We start from the raw sequence: 17,274 nt of genomic DNA, 5'->3' as shown, positions 1-17,274 counted from the left end.
CCTGGGCTCAAGTGATCAACCCGCCTGGGCCTCCCGAAGTGCTGGATTATAGGTGTGAGCCAAAAGCCCCAGCTGAGAATAAATTAAATTTGAATTGCTCACCTTCCTCTCAACCATTTTTTATGTACTCAGAGAATGCAAGAGTATATCATGAAAGAGTTTTTGGAAAATCTACTTCAGAAGAGGGCAAAAATAAGATATAAGTTCGAGGTAGACATAAGATCATGCTTTCACTTTCAAAACAACACGTATCATCAGGTAGAGTCAAAAATGGCAGATCACCACATTATATTAAATTAGAGGCTATTTTTCATTTAGTATAGGCAAAAACTCCTTCATCAATGTAGGCTGTTCTGATTGTACACTTTATTGGTTGCTCAGTGATCAGGTTTTGCTATTCATTAAAATTGTTTTGTCCTTCCCATTTCCCAAGCATTTTAGCATTACTTACAAAATTTTAACAAATTGATATTATTATTTTAAAATTTAATTTAGGAGACCTAAAATATAGAAATGTTTCCTTAGAATGTTCCTTCTTAAAAGAAACAGAACCATGATGTAGGAAACTAAGTTCAATAGCCAGAAGGACTTAGAGAAGCAGAGGTGGAGTTGGCAATGCCTTCGACTCAAAATTTATGTTTGCAGTGGCCCTAGGTTTTCAGATCATCTTTAAATTACTTTATGAATATAGTAAAAGGGATACGCTGACAGACTGAAATTTAAAAAGAGGTGATTTGTGTGAACTTACACTTCTGTAATTTTTTCTGAACCACTTCACTTGTGATACACAATGAATTTGGAATAAAAAATTTTATAAATACAAGATAAATTTTATTATTCTTTATTATGTTGCATTAAAACTGTGAATTTGCTTAATTAACATAATCACTCACACTTTACCACAATACTTATAATCCTGCTTTGAAGTAGAATCTTAATACTGCCTGAAAGAGGATCTTAATTCTACAGATTATGTACAATGAAACATTAAATCTTAGAAATGACTCAAGCTGGTCTCAAACACTGAGAGGCCCTCCCTCAATTGAAAACACAAAAAACTTTAAATAGAAATAATTACCTACCCAAGCAAAGTTTTAAGAATCTTTCCTATTCATTCACATTTTTAAACTTCTTTTATTTTCCCCAGATATCCACAGTTCTTATCTCCTTACACTGCCTTCTGTTAGTTCAAACATGATCTCCTAGTGATACCTTTTCTGAGCTCCAATCTAAATTTGTCACATTATCTCTAATCCTGGCCTCCTTATTTATCTCTCTTTATTTTTTGGAATCAAACTCTTACCATCTGACATTTTATCTTTTACCAATTATGTTTAGTTTATGTGTTTTCTTTTTTTTTTCTTATTTATTTATTTATTTATTTTTTAATGGATTGGAGGTTTCAGTGGGACAGGAGAATCACAAGGAATCAGGTGTTGAGAGGAATGTATTGAGTAGAGGTAAGGAACTAGGATGTTGAAAAGTAAAAAAAGGAGAGAAGGAGAGGAAGAAAGAGGAAGAAAAAGAGGGAGAGAGAACAGGAATATTGCTTCATTCTAAAAATGGGTATTAATAATGGCGGATCAATATTTTGTGTATTTAAAATGGAGAACTCTATAAATATTTATTGAGTTTACTTGTTCCAGATCTGAGTTGAAGTCCTGGTTATCCTTATTAATTTTCTGTCTCCTTGAGTCTAAATCTCGTTATGAGTATATGTATCTGGGTATTAAGATCTCTTATTGTTGCACTGATCCTTTTACCACCGTATCTTTGTTGCTTTGAAATATATTTTATCAACTGTGAAAATTGCAACTCCTGCTTTTTGTTTATTTATTTATTTTTGCTCTCCATTTGGTTGGTAAATTTTTCTCCAACCCTTTGTTTTGAGTCTTTGTGTATCTTTGGATATACCGTTAGGTTTTGGCTGTATCTTTTGATTGGGGGATTTAGTCAATTTAAATTTAGGGTTACTGCCATTTGATGTTAACTGGCTATTTTATCCATTCGTTGATGTAAATTCTTGTTTATGTTGATGCTCTTTACTTTTTGGTATATTTTTAGAAAGGCTCATATTGGTTGTTCTTTTCTATGTATAATGCTTCTTTCAGAAGTTCTTGTAAAGCAGGCCTGGTGGTAATAAAATCTCTGAGTACTTGCTTGTTCATAAAAAATTTTATTTTTCCTTCAATTGTGAAGCTTAGTTTGGCAGGATATGAGATTCTAGGCTGAAAGTTCTGTTCTTTAAGTATGTTGAATATTGGCCCCCACTCTCTTCTGGCTTGTAGGGTTTCTGCTGAGAGATCCGCTGTAAGTCTAATAGGCTTCCCTTTATGGGTAACCTGGCCTATCTCTCTGGCTGCCCTTAGTATTTTCTCCTTCGTTTCGATCCTGGTGAATCTAACAATTATATGCCTTGGGGTTGCTCTTCTTGAGGAATATCTTTGTGGTGTTCTCTGTATTACTTGGGGTTGAATAGTGTCCTGCTTTGCTAGATTGGGAAAATTTTCCTGGATAATATCCTGAAAAGTATTTTCCAACTTGGATTCATTCTCTCCATCACATTCAGGTACACCAATCAAACATAGATTGGGTCTTTTCACATAGTCCCATATTCTTGGAGACTTTGCTCATTCCTTTTCATCCTTTTTTCTCTCTTCTTGTCTTGTCGTTTTATTTCATTAAGTTGGTCTTCGACCTGTGATATCCTTTCTTCTGCTTGATCCATTCTGCTATTTAAACTTGTGCATATTTCACTAAGTTCTCGTGTTGTATTTTTCAACTCCTTTAGTTCATTTATATTCCTCTCTATATTGTCTATTTTTTTCAGCATTTCATCAAACCTTTTTTCAAAGTTCTTAGTTTCTTTACATTGGGTTAGAACAAGTTCTTTTAATTCCCAGAAGTTTCTTATCATCCACCTTCTGAAGCCTACTTCAGATAATGGAACACAGTCCTTTTCCATCAGGGCTTGTTCCGTTGCTGATGAGGAACTGCAATCCCCTGTAGAGGGGGACGGGTTCTGATTTTGGGTATGCTCGGCCTTTTTAGGCTGGTTTTTTCCCTTTGTTATAAATTTATCCATCTAGGTCTCCTCACTGAACTAAATTCAATAAAGAAAGCCTTTTCTGGCCTGGTGCTGTGGCCTGGCTCAGGCCTGGGTGACAGAGTGAGACTGTCTCAAAAGACTTTTCTTCCGTTCTTTGACCACTGTATGTTCAACACTTCAAAAAAGGGCTGAGCACGCAGTGCACACTCAATAATGTTTGTAGGATGAATTTTTTTTTGGCCTGGTAATCACAGTGATATCGGTTCTAAAAAATAATGTTTATAAGACAATTAAACTTAATTTCAGTTCTTGTAATTTTTTTTATTTTTGAGACGGAGTTTCATTCTTGTTGCCCAGGCTGGAGTACAATGGCATGGTCTCAGCTCACTGCAACCTCTGCCTCCTGGGTCCAAGTGATTCTGCTGCCTCAGCCTCTAGAATAGCTAGGATTATAAGCAACTGCCACCAATCCCAGCTAATTTTTGTACTTTTTAAATAGAGACAGGTTTCACCCCATTGGCCAGGCTGCTCTTGAACTCCTGACCTCAGGTGATCCACCCAGCTCGACCTCCAAAATTGCTTGGATTACAGGCATGAACCACCATGCCTGGCCATGATTAATATGATTAATGTTTTTAAAGAAGCTATGTCAATAAAAGTTTGCTTCTAAGAGTTTTTTTTAAATATTTAGCACTTACACATAATTCTTAAAAGAAAAAAATTAAAAATTATTATATATTAAATGAGGTTAGGTTAGGTCCTGAAGATAATTATTCAAACTAAAGTGGCTTAATGTCTTCAATCAAGTAATACCCATAATTACTAAGTAATAAACACATGGCCAGTTAAAAGCTACATATGCTATTAACATAACCTTTCCATTATCCCAACAAGCCAGTTAGAAAATAACACTGAGAAAATGACACCATTTACAATAAAAATTAAAACACACAAATTATAAGCAATACTTGGAAATAAAAACAGCAGGAAAGAGATTTGGCCCATTTTAAGTAAAGTATAAAATTCTACTAGGATAAATAAAAATAAAATTAAAGAAACATACTATGCATATTGTCTGACTCAGATGAAAGCTACATCTTGTGACTATTTTAATTCTTCTTAAATTATTATAACTGTAGAAACAAATTTTAATTTAAAAATTCCAGTTGAATATTTTGGGAGAATTTGAAAAACCAAAGATAATAAGAATAGGTGAGCCAAGAATATTTTCAAAGAGAGAAGTAAAAAGTAGAAATTGCCTTTAACAATATTAAAATGAATTATACTGAAGCATGTTATAGTTAAAGGTCTATAAGACTGGCATAAGAACAGAAAGACAGAATACAACAGAAATAAACCCAGAAATAAATGAGAACTTAATACTTAGTTGCTATCACTGTTAAGGGTGTTGATTTAGTTAACCAGTGGAGCTGGGGAAACTGGCTGGTTATTTGAAACTATGTAAGTAAAGTCTCACCATACATTACAAGTGCTATGCATCTCTCTCATCTCTATTAAACTTGGATAAATAAAGAGAAAACATAATAAATATTCATTTAGGCTTTTGATAAAAACAGGACATCTAAATAATAAAACCACTAGAAGAAATTACCAAAGAGCATTTGAGGAGAGTTTGCCAAGTTTTAGAACTTCAGGTTTTGGTTCATCATATGCAAATATTAACAAAAAAATCAAGAAACTAAGGAAATATTTTAAACAAGTGTGAACAGAGACTGCCATGTTTAATACAGCAGAACCTCAGTATGTCAACAAGGAAACAAATATATATATGTTCATATATACCAGAAGTCAATATAAACTAAGCATATATAATAGGTAAATGGGCAATCCAAAAAGAGACATATAAAATGGTTAATATAAAATTTATTTTATTTAACAATTTATAATTGTAATGTGATAAAGCAATAGAAATGAGACATACCCTCCTACATGAAATGACTAAAAATATACACAAAATACATAAAGTAGAAGTTCTTAGGACACTGGACATTGAGCAATGAAGGACACTGATCCCTGAATGATGAAAACAGACACATCAATCCTAGGATTGTTACAGCTACTTTGAAAAGTGAAGATGAGTTATAGTAGAACAAACTAGCTGAAATGGAACATTCAAAGAAATACATGCTTTTTTTTTTTTTTTTTTTTTACAAAATATTTAATAGCATATTAGTCAGCTTGGAGAAAACTTCAAGTAGCCCCATCTACATGTATTTATAATCCCTAAAAAATTAAACAACAAAAAATATTTGAAATAATTATAATTAAAAAATTTCCCACTTTGGGAGGCCGAGGCGGGTGGATCACGAGGTCAAGAGATCTAGACCATCCTGGTCAACATGGTGAAACCCCGTCTCTACTAAAAGTACAAAAAATTAGCTGGGCATGGTGGCGTGTGCCTGTAATCCCAGCTACTCAGGAGACTGAGGCAGGAGAATTGCCTGAACCCAGGAGGCGGAGGTTGCGGTGAGCCGAGATCTCACCATTGCACTCCAGCCTGGGTAACAAGAGCGAAACTCCATCTCAAAAAAAAAAAAAAAAAAATTGCAAATTTATTCAAAACATTTAACCTAGTAAAGAAATTCAATATGCTGAAGCAAAAGACATATGAAGAAAAGTATACCAAGGCATATCACAATGAAATTCACTAAAATTAGCCATAAAGAAAAATCATTAAAAGCATCTAGAGAGAAAAGACAATGTAATGTACACAGAGGAACAAAATTATGAATGATGGCATATTCTGACTGGAAAAAAAAAACAAACCAGAAGGTAGTAAACCTCTTTACTGTATAGAATAAAAAATAACCTAAAATTTTTTGCCCAAAAAATATTAAAATATTTAAAATATTAAGGTGAAATAAAGACACATTAGAGCTGGAAGAATATATTACTTGCAAACATGAAGTAAAAGATAATTTAAAGCATGTTCTTCAATCAGAAGAAAAGCTGAGACTAGGTGGAAATCTGTGTCTACAAAAAGAAATGAAGAACACTGGAATTGGTAGTTACATGGGTAAATACATAAACATTTAAACACTTTCTTTAAATTTGTTAAAAAATAACTGACTTCTAGGCTAGGCACAGTGGCTCATGCCTGTAATCCCAACACTTCAGGAGGCTGAGACAGGCAGATCACCTGATGTCAGGATTTGAGACCAGCCTGGCCAACATAGTGAAACCGTCCCCTCACCCCACCCTGCCATCTCTACTCATAATACAAAAATTAGCTGGGCTTTGTGGTGAACACCTGTAATCCCAGCTACTGGGGAGGCTAAGGCAGGAGAATTACTTGAACCCAAGAGGTGGAGATTGCAGTGAGCCGAGATCACACCATTGCACTCCAGCCTGGGGAACTGAGTGAAACTCCATCTCAAAAAAAGTAAAATAAATAAAATAAAAATAATTGACTTTTCAATGCAAAACTTATAACAATATATTTTGGGATTTATAACATGTAGCATAAAATGTATGACAACTATGGCATAAATGTCAGTAACAAACAGAAGTATACCACTGTAAAGTTCTTATATATCATATATATGTATGTACATCTATATATACATTACATCATATATATGTACATTATATATATATTATATATATATACACAGTTGCCCTCCTATATTATATTACTTCATATATATACACACATATATATGTATGCATATATATGTATATGCATATATTATATATATACATATATCAGACCATTATATAAATATGTATGTACATATATACATAAATACTGGCCTGTTTATAGCTCACTGCCTTGAAGAGTGAAGTAAAATAATAATATCACAGGAGGACAGCTTTAATTAGTTAAAAATATACATTATATGCCCTAAGGAAGCCATCAAAATAATACAAAAAATGGTTATAATTAACAAATAATAAAGCAAATTTAATTATAAAAATACTCCTTTAATATAAAGCACAACAGGAAACATCTTAAGGAAACCAAAAGCAGAACAAATAGAAAATATATGGCAAGATAATAGACCTTAATGCAACAATAACAATAATCACATGAAGGGTCAAAGAGCTAAAAAAAAATTATTTAAAATGTAGAGATTTAATATGCAGAGTCTGTCAGATTGAATAAAAAGGCGAGACCCAACTCTTGGCAGCCCATAAGAAACATACTTTAAATATAAATATATAAATACATAAAAGAAAAAATAATGGAGTAATATTTATAACATGTTAACAATAATCAAAAGAAAGATGGAGCAGCTGTATTAATATCTGACAAAAAAGATTACAAGGGAAATAAGATAACCAAAACCAAATATGGCCATTTCTTAACAATAAAGAGGTTAACTAATCAAGAGAAAATAATGATCCTAAGTGTGTATGTATCCATACAATAAAAGACTTTGGAAATAAATAAAGCCAAAACTGATAGAACTGAAAGCAGGAAAAGGCAAGCAGGCAATTACAGCTGTTAAATAAAAATTATAAGAGGCCACTGTTTTGAACTAAGCTCCTGCTCTAATCTTCAACAGACCAGACAAAAAATCAAAATGGAGGCACTCATGCTGAGTTTCCATGTTACCAAACCCAAATTGAGTTTCTGATTTTTATTTTTTGTTAACTTCCTTTTCTAACTATAAAACCAACCTCTTCTGCTCAGCTCATTGGGACACATTTTCTATTTTATGGAGTGAAGTGTTGCCCAATTCTAGAACTGCAAATAAAGCAATTAAGGTCTTTAGACTAAATTGTTGTAATTTGGTCTTATGGCGTAGCCAAAGGTTTCAACACCCTCTTTCATTAGTTGATAGAAAAGGTAGACAGAAAATCAATAAAAAAAAAACAAACAGAAAGTTTAAATAATATATTCAATCAACTTGGCTTCATTGATATTTATAGAACATTCTATGTGGTGAAATTCAGGTAAAGACTTTAAGAAGAGGTGAAGTTTGTAAAAAGAATAAAGTTTGGATATCTAGAGGGAAAGAGAATTCCAAATTAAAGAAAGAACATAAAATAAGTTCAATTCAAATGTCTATGCAACAAAAAAAAATCAAATAAAACTGAACTACCTTGACAAAGCTAACAGTCTGACTTAGAAAGCAGAGTACAAGTGAATGCAATACATTACTTACTGGTATCATAATCATAAGAAGCTACTAAAAAGTGTTCTATGAGTACACAGAAGGGAACAGTGTTTTCTAGCGGGAGAGATTGAGTGAATGTTAAATGGAGGAAGGGACACCTGCACAGGGCTGAGTAAGAGATAGAATTCTAAAGCAATATGTAGGCTAGAGGCTGCTGGGAAAAAGTAGAAAGACATGAAATGAGGTAGAAAGGTGGAAGGCATGCTTATAATATAAGAGATTCAGTTATATTTCAGAAAATGCAACTGGAAAGTAAATAACTAAATGCAGTTGAACTATCCTTAGGATCCATTTTACATGATAGTTATAACTTTTAGAATTAGTTAATACTTGTGAAATATAGACATAAAATTGGATGTAAAAAGACAAAAGTTGACATCTGTGTTTTCGTGCTGACTGAAGTTTGTCTCTTCTCTTTTCCTCCAGTATCCATGTAATAGGTTTAGAAGGTAATTATTTTAATCAATGCTTCCTTGGTGTTTATAGGACTAACATTTTAATACATAGAAAACAGGTAGTAGTATTGTCTAAAAATATTTATACTTTTTGACCAAGAGAATATTCTTAAAAATACTATCATTCTATTCCTTAATCAAACACAGATTAGAATGGATTAGGAAGATTTGGAACCAACCGAAATGCCCATCAATCATAGACTGGATAAAAAAAATGTGGCATATATATATATATATATATATATATATATATATGGTATATTTATGGTATATAATATATATATGGTATATTTATGGTATATAATATATATATATATTATATACCATAAAATTCTTGCTTTTGTAGCCATAAAAAAGAATGAGATCATATCCTTTGCAGAGACATGGATGAAGCTGGAAGCCATCATTCTCAGCAAACTAACACAAGAACAGAAAACCAAACACGGCATGTTCTCACTCACAAGTGGGAGTTGAACAATGAGAACACGTAGACATAGGGAGGGAAACAACACACAGCAGGTTGTCAGGGGTGGGCAGCAAGGGAAGGGAGAGTATTAGGACAAATACTTAATGCATGCAGGGCTTAAAACCTTAAAACCTAGGTGACAGTTGATAGGTGCAGCAAACCACCATAGCACATGTATAACTATGTAAGAAACTTGCACATTCTGCACACGTATCCTGGAACTTAAAGTAAAATTAAAAAAAAAAATGTGCCTGATGGGCATCCCAACATCTCAGCTCCTTATTAAACATTTCCATTCTCAGAAACAAAAAATTAAATCATACACAAAACAAAAACATTGAACAATTTTTTGAATTTCATAATTTCAGCTTTATGGAGATGTGTATATATCAGCATGATATATCTCAGAATATAAGTTTAGTTTTTGCTGGCAAAGTCCATAATAATGGATGAAATTATTCAGGTAGCTAGCTAGATATAGATATATATCATATAAATATGTATATCATCATAAAACCATGATAAATATTAGATCAAAAGGAGAAAAAGCAGGACCCGGAAATTCAAATATTAGTGATGTAACAGGACAAGCCACAGACGAAACTTCCCAGACACCAGATTCAAAGAAGGAAGTGGCTCTATTCAGCCAGGAGCATTGGCAGACTGGCTTCTCAAGAACCGAGCTCCCCAGCAAAGAAAATGCTAGCCTTTTTAAAGGCTTGCAGTTCTGGAAAGTACATGTGAGAGGTTCGTGATCGAAGCAGGCATGGGGTATGTGACCAGGTGGGGATCTGAGCAAGAACGGAGGGTGTTTCTCCATATTCTGCCTTCCATCTATAGATAAGAGTGTGATTAAGGGTGGTGCCCACTCTGCCAGCCTTTACTTTTTTTCTAAATAAAGTTTACAACTTAGTTTAGGATGCAAGATAAACTTGCAGCTTCACTAGGGAGGGATTACTTAAATTCCTTAGCCTCTGTACAACCCTTAAATGGCCTTTACTTTTAGTTAACTACTACTTGTGTTATGTTTATCATTTAAACTATTCCGTTGGGTGTAAAGAAAAGAAATTGACTAAAAATTGCAAATTCCTAGACCTAGAGCTGACAATCATCTTTCCTTCCCTGGAGGAGATATCTTAAATTAATCACATCACTTTTTTATACTGAGATTTAACTTAGCCTAGAATCTTGCAAGGTAGACTTGTTTTACCCTTATTGATGAAACAACATATGTAGGGCAGTTTCTTTTCCAGCATTAGGTGAAACAGATACTCCACTTAATCCCTCACCTAAGGAAAACCAAAGTAAAACCAATCGACCAAATAAATAAAACACAAATATAAATTGGTGGCTTTTAAAAAAAGGCACAACCCAAAAACATCAAGAATAATTTAAATGCGATATCTAACTGGCACAAAGTGTGTAAATCCACAAAAGCTAAATATAAACTGAATGCTGAAAACTTGAAAAGCAAAGAAAGAATAAAACAAATGTTTATTCACATGCTAAAGACTTTGACCTTTTGTTCTAATGGCTTCTTTGGTGGATGGGGTAAACAAAATCCACAATAGGTCTAAAGGAGACCCTAAATAAATCTAGATCCCCAAAGCATTGTCTAAAGGTGACAAAAAATAAATAGGATGCATAGAGATTGGTGAGAGTGTTTTTCTATTCTTGTTATGAGCTTGTACTGAGCTAATGAAAAGTAATTAATCTTGACTAAAAATTTAAGCCATAAGTCTACACTTGGATTTGTGGCCCCAATTCAGCATATACAATTAAAAATAAAACGTAACACGTAAATACAAATGCAATACAAGTATCAAAGAATTCCCATAGATAAAATTCCAAGAAAGATAAGCTTATCTACAAGTAAATAAATTGTACACAAGGAAAAGTATCACTAAGACTGAGAGCCAGCAGAAATAACAGGCAAGAGAAACCGATTCTCAAAAATAAGAGATATTTGCTTGATAAGATGTAAAATATCAAATGAGGGGCTGATATATTTTTAAAAATACACAGCAGCAAAGCAAGAGTTAAAATATAGCTAAACATTTTTATAGAAAGCCCAGGGAAACTTCTAGTAAAAATTTTTATTTTAAACAATGAATATAGAAAACCATTAATCCCACATGAAGAGAGAATTATTGGACTATAGAAGCAAGTATGACACACAATTAAATAAAAAAAGACACTGAGAAAAGCTTATAAAATAAGCTTGTTAAAGTGAGATTTCAACACATTTTTAGTAAGAGTTTAAGGAGGATAAGAAGTTATGACAATATTCTAATAGAAAATTGATAATTTACTAAAATTGAGAGAAAGCACCAAAACATTGATTCAGAAACCCCAATACAACCTAAACATGATTAATGAAAAAAAATCTATACTATGCACCTATTAGAAAAAACAGAAAAACCAAAGAAAATTATCCTTTAAAAATATGAAAGCTTCAATATTGCTTAGATGTTAGTTATCTCTATGCCAGGTGCTTTATAGATTCAAAACAATTCACATAAGAAATCCCTACAGTGAATTTTTTTTAGGAATTAATCAAAGTGATTCTAAAATGTATAAAGGAATGTAATACATTTAGATGAGTCAAAAGAACTTTGAAAAATGAGACCAACTATAGAAAAACTACTATTATCTGATTTTAAGATACTACTATCTGATTTTAAGATATGATATAAGGATGAATTTTATGGTATGTTGATTATATCTCAATTAAACATGATGACAAGGGGAAGAAATAGGTTTGCAGTTGTAACATGCTTTCTGTGATTTAGTATATTTTAGTATCAAACTGTAAGTTGTGCAATCTGAATGGTCAACAAATCAGTTTTGTTAAAATATTCCTATATGAAGCAATAAACACATGAAAAGGTGTCCAGTATTATTAGTTCTCAGTAAACTACAAATGAAAGTAAAATAAATCCCTCTATTCATCAATTGTGAATGGTTTAAAAAGACTGATAATATTAAGTGTTGGTATAGATGTAGAACAAATGAAACTCTCCTATATTGTTACTATAAAATAAAATATAAAATATGAGTACTTTCAAAAAGAGTATGGAAATTCCTTATACAAGTAAACATGGACTTACTATATGACTTAACAATTCTACTCTTACATGTTTACAAAGAATATGAAAATATATGTCTACACAAAAACAAGCATACAATACTTCTCAGCAGTATAATTGAACAAACCAAAATTATATTTAGAAAAGTAAATGAAAGAGAAAAAAATAATCAATTCATATAAATGCAAGACAGAAGACAAATAATAGGATGGATAATAGGTACATATAATGAAAAGAGTAACATTTAAATTTATCAGTAATTAGAAAAAATATAAATGAATATAATCTTCAACCAATACATAGAAATTGACAAGAAAATAAAAACATATTTCTCTCTCTCTTTTTGTTTAAAGGGCATACCTAAATCATGAGGACAAGGACTGAAAATAATAAGATGGAAAGGCTGATAATAAGTACATATCAAAGAAAAATGCTGTTATTTTAATTTTAATATAAAAATCATCTTTAATGCAAAAATTAATAGGGATAAGCTGGGTCAATAACAACAATAAAAGATTAAGTTTCTCCAGAAGATATAATTCTGCAATTGTAGGAACTGAATAATAGTCCTAAAATACACACACACACACACACACACACACACACACACACACACCATGTAATAGTACTCAGCCATAAAAAGGAATAAAACAATGGCATTTACATCAAACTGGAAGGAACTGGAGACCATTATTCTAAGTTAAGTAACTGAAGAATGAAAAACCAAACATACTATATTCTCATTCATAAGTGGAAGCTAAGCTATGGGGATTCAAAGGCATAAGAATGATGCAATGGACTTTGGGGACATGGGGGAAAGGGTGGGAGGTGAGTAAGAGATGAAAGACTACACATTGGGAACAATATACACTGCTCAGGTGATGGGTGCATCTAAATCTCAGAAATCAATGCTAAAGAACTTATTAATGTAACTAAACACCACCTAGTCCCCAAATCTCTGTTGAAATAAAACAACAAAAAGAAAAACATAAAATCACTAAACAAAAATTCCAAGAACTCTAATGAAGAAACTGATGGGCTGATAAAACTGCTAATCGGGATCAAGTAAAACAAAACAAAAAAAATTACATAAAATTAAATAATTGATAAAGGTAAAAATAGTCTCTTTTTAACTCATAAATCAATTGAAATTTCAAAGTATTTTTGTTATCCTGATCAATTATTTACCCCGTTCAATTATAGTCAGTAAATTACAGAAAAATTATTTCATTCAATTTGAAATGAAAATAATAAGAACAGTTCAGAAAACAGAGACTTATCCTGAAAAATAAAGAGATACTTACACTAAATATTAATAAATGTAATCTATTATCTGTACTAGTGAAAAATACCTAGGAGAGCATCTCAAAGGGATTTTTAATTTAAATGCTTATGTTAGAAAGGAAGAATACAAAATTAATAAACTAGACCTTCAAATTAATAATTGATGGATAAAATGGATGTAAAAATTTGAAGAAAAGTAACAATGGCAAGAATATACACTAGTAAAGTAAAAAACAAAGATAAATAGGAAGCACCCAGGCCAGAAAATACAGTTCACTGAAAAAAAGAGGGAGATGAAGGAGAGAAAAAAAGGAAGACCAAGAGCAATAAAGGAAGTACATGAGTGCAAATGGGAGTAAGGGAGTGCCCCAGCAAAAGCAAGAAGGCACTAGTAAGTCATAATAGAAATCAAAATGGGATATTACTGCCACAAGTGAAATGTTTACACGTATAATAAGGGGACATTATTATACATTACTGTTTGTGTATATTTCTGAAAAGTTATATGAAGTGAAAAAAAATATTCTTTTCAAAGTACTAAAGGTGACTCCAGAAGAAATGAAATAAAATGTTAATAGTCTTTTATTGATTACATAAATTTAAAAACGAATTAAATTTTTAATACAAAACAGAAAGCTATATCCCCAAATGTCTTTATAATATAGTTCCAATTTTTAAAAAATTTTTCCAGGCAATCAGTATAGCAAGAACATTGTTTTCCAACCCATTTTATGAGTTTAGCATAATCTAATTTGAATCTGAAATAGGTACATTTCAAGAAAAAAAAATCACAAGGCCTACTGAATCTTAAGATTAACAGTGTTTTTTATATGTTGCAAAATTCAACTTTTAATTTATAACCCAGTCACAGATACGCATATTTGTTTGACTGACCTGGAATTTTTTTTTCTATTTAAGATGAAGTCATTCATATTTTCACTTGTTTTTATACTATGTCACTCTTTTAGTTTTCCAGAGTCATTTGCCTGAGGCACATCAACTATACAATAATAATTGGGGGAAAAAGATTTTGAACTTCTAAATTTGAGGCCTAGAGTGTTATTTTCCCATGGTTTCTAGGCTCAGCTTCTAATTTCACAGCGGCTATGGAAGATCCTCTATCATCTCTGCCCAGTCTTCCTCTCATTCTTATTGCCTATCATTCTTCTAATACAGCCAACTACTTCATTTCATGTTTTCACACATACTCCCCTTACCAACACTGCACATTTGCATGAGCCTCTTTTCCTTCTCCTCTACCTGCTGATCGCCACCCAGCTCATGCTGCTCTTTTCCATGAGGCATTTAGCAACCCTTTGAATCTTTGTAAAAGCTTATTTGGTCCTTTATGCTTATTTATGTGTGCAGTAAGAAGAGCCCTGAAATATATAAGCCCTAAACCACTTGTAAATTATTACATATCTCAGGACTGTTAGGGAGTAAAATGTTCCCTACTGCATGTATTTTTTTTGTATGTGGTAAAAACATATAAAATTTACCCTATTAACCACTTTTAAACACACAGTTTTGTAGTGTCAGGTATATATTTGTTTCTGTGAAACAAATGTCCAGAACTTTTTCATCTTGCAAATATGAAACTATATATCCATTAAAAAATAACTTCCCTTTTTTCTCTCCCCTCAAACCCTAGAAACTGTCATTTCATTCTCCGTTTTCATGAACTTAACCACTCTAGCTATCTCATGTAGTAAGTAGAGTTACACAGTATTTGTCCTTCTGTGACTATCTTCACCTACTACAATGTCCCTAAGGCTTAACAGTGCTGTAATATGAGCCCGGATTTTTGTATTCCTTTTTAATATATCTAGGGTTTCTATTTCTTTGGAATAATCACTTTCTTAGAGGTTTTTTTTTTTTTAATCTTTACTACTAGGGATGCACTTTCAGTTATTTACTTGTTTGTATTTATGTTGGAGGAGCAATGTTCACAAAATATTTCTACTTATCTGTTGACTATTACTGACAATAAGCATAGAATCCTGTAAAGGCATGTTACACTGCAGATGTCTGAAGTGGAGAGAGGATGATGGTGATTTGCACCGATTTATATTTTGCTCATTTGTTAAGTGTTTTTCTATTTGCCCACCTGTCATTGTGTACCACTAAAATTTATGCCCCAATTAAAGTTACCAGTTATTTTATATCATGGATCTCTAGGTTACTTATGAATAGCAGAAAATATAATATATTTAAAACCCTGAACACCAGGAATTTGCTTTATTTCTAAACTAAAATAGTTCAAGGTCTCCCCCTTTTTTTCATGTTTTTACCTTTATAATATATTGTCCACTGATGTACTGAAAACTAGCTCAGTAAATATCTATATGAGGTCTATTTTCCCACTGTCAAAATGATAGTGAATCTGACATAAAAGTTACTGCAATAAGTAAATATCTTGCAGAGAGCACAGAAGACATAATTATCCACACTGGTCATCTCTCAGCTTCTAAGCCTGTTATCTGTTTTCCTAAGATTGCTATACTTGCTAGTTTTTTTCTATGGAGAATATTGTGCTTCAAGAGATTTGTTTGATCAGCTTCCATTTGTTATTTAGGTATTGGCTTAAATATAATCTCATCAGAGAGGCCTAAACTGACCACTCAACCAAATGGCACTGGCCGTTTCTGCAGTTACATTTAAATATGTTTTTCTTTGTTTTCCTTATGAGGCTTATTACTATATGAAACTGTGTTTTTCATTTACTGTTTCCCCTCTCTGGAACATAATAAGCTTCATGAAAACATAGCCCCCTTTTGTCCTGTTGTTGCTCTATTTCTAACACCAGGTGCCCACTAACTGCCCAATAAATATTTACTAAATTAATAAATGACTGACTACACTTAATGCTAATTATGCTATAACATTTTTAAAGGATAACACAGAAGAATCGTAATGAAGCATGTAATTATATATGTATACATACAAACACACAAACAATACACTTATGTATGTATACATACATATATACACACACACACATATATATATATACGTTTCAGACCCTGGAATCCACTTCTTTTGTCATCAAACTTTGCTGTAGTGATGTTTTCTATGTTACTAAGTACGGAATCCCAGTCAATATGGAACTTATCTGTAACCAGCTGGTTGTGAATGTGTAATAGGATGGACAGATAGACACACAGATATAGATTGAAAGGTAGATTCAGCATTTCTACTATTTACCTTTCCAAAAATGCTTAATCTTTTGGAGTCAATGTATGGTTCTTTCAGTAAAAATCTGCAATGAAAAAGAAAAACAATAGTTATATCTTTGTGAGTTAAATGCACATGTAAATTTGTACTTGGCATGCATACAAACAAAACAATAGCTAATGACTAGAAATGCTTTACTGACTGTAGCTATATTCATGTGCAAGGGTCTTATACTCCAATATCTTGCTACTCAAAGTGATGGTCTAGTAGTTTGGTATCACCTGAAAGCTTGTTATAAATGCAGAAGCTCGGGCCTCATTCCAGGCCTACTGAGTCAACACGTACGTTTGAACAATATAATATTTGGTTTCTGTGTGCTGTTTTAAAGAACATACTAACTTTCTAAGGTCACACTTTCATGCCAGTGTGGTAATGGTATCTGTGAAACTTCAAGAATTGTGATTAACTGAGGATATAACAGACATTGTGGATTATTGTAAATAAATAATATAGTGGTATAATTATACTATAGCCCACTTTCATAAATCCAAAGTGAACTTTAATTCCAGAGGAGAAATATGAGAATTATTTTATTATAGCACTAAGGGTGACA

The 17,274-nt window shown here is 32.3% G+C and overlaps 1 protein-coding gene across 5 annotated transcripts in view; it reads right to left on the bottom strand.

Moving 5' to 3' along the window:
- The window catches only part of DPP10 (dipeptidyl peptidase like 10), a 1,417,953-nt gene that overhangs the window by 8,434 nt on the left and 1,392,245 nt on the right, over positions 1-17,274 (bottom strand). For all 5 annotated transcript variants that reach the window (XM_078327944.1, XM_035306582.3, XM_035306580.3 and 2 more), the window contains one exon: positions 16,692-16,746. In XM_078327944.1, coding sequence (XP_078184070.1) covers positions 16,692-16,746 — 55 coding nt within the window. The remainder of the gene's footprint in view (positions 1-16,691; positions 16,747-17,274) is intronic.

This window comes from Callithrix jacchus, chromosome 6 (genome assembly GCF_049354715.1).
Source record: "Callithrix jacchus isolate 240 chromosome 6, calJac240_pri, whole genome shotgun sequence".
Taxonomy (NCBI): Eukaryota; Metazoa; Chordata; class Mammalia; order Primates; family Cebidae; genus Callithrix; species Callithrix jacchus.
The sequence above is the reverse complement of the archived record's forward strand: the minus strand, read 5'-3'. Positions and strand labels throughout refer to the sequence as shown.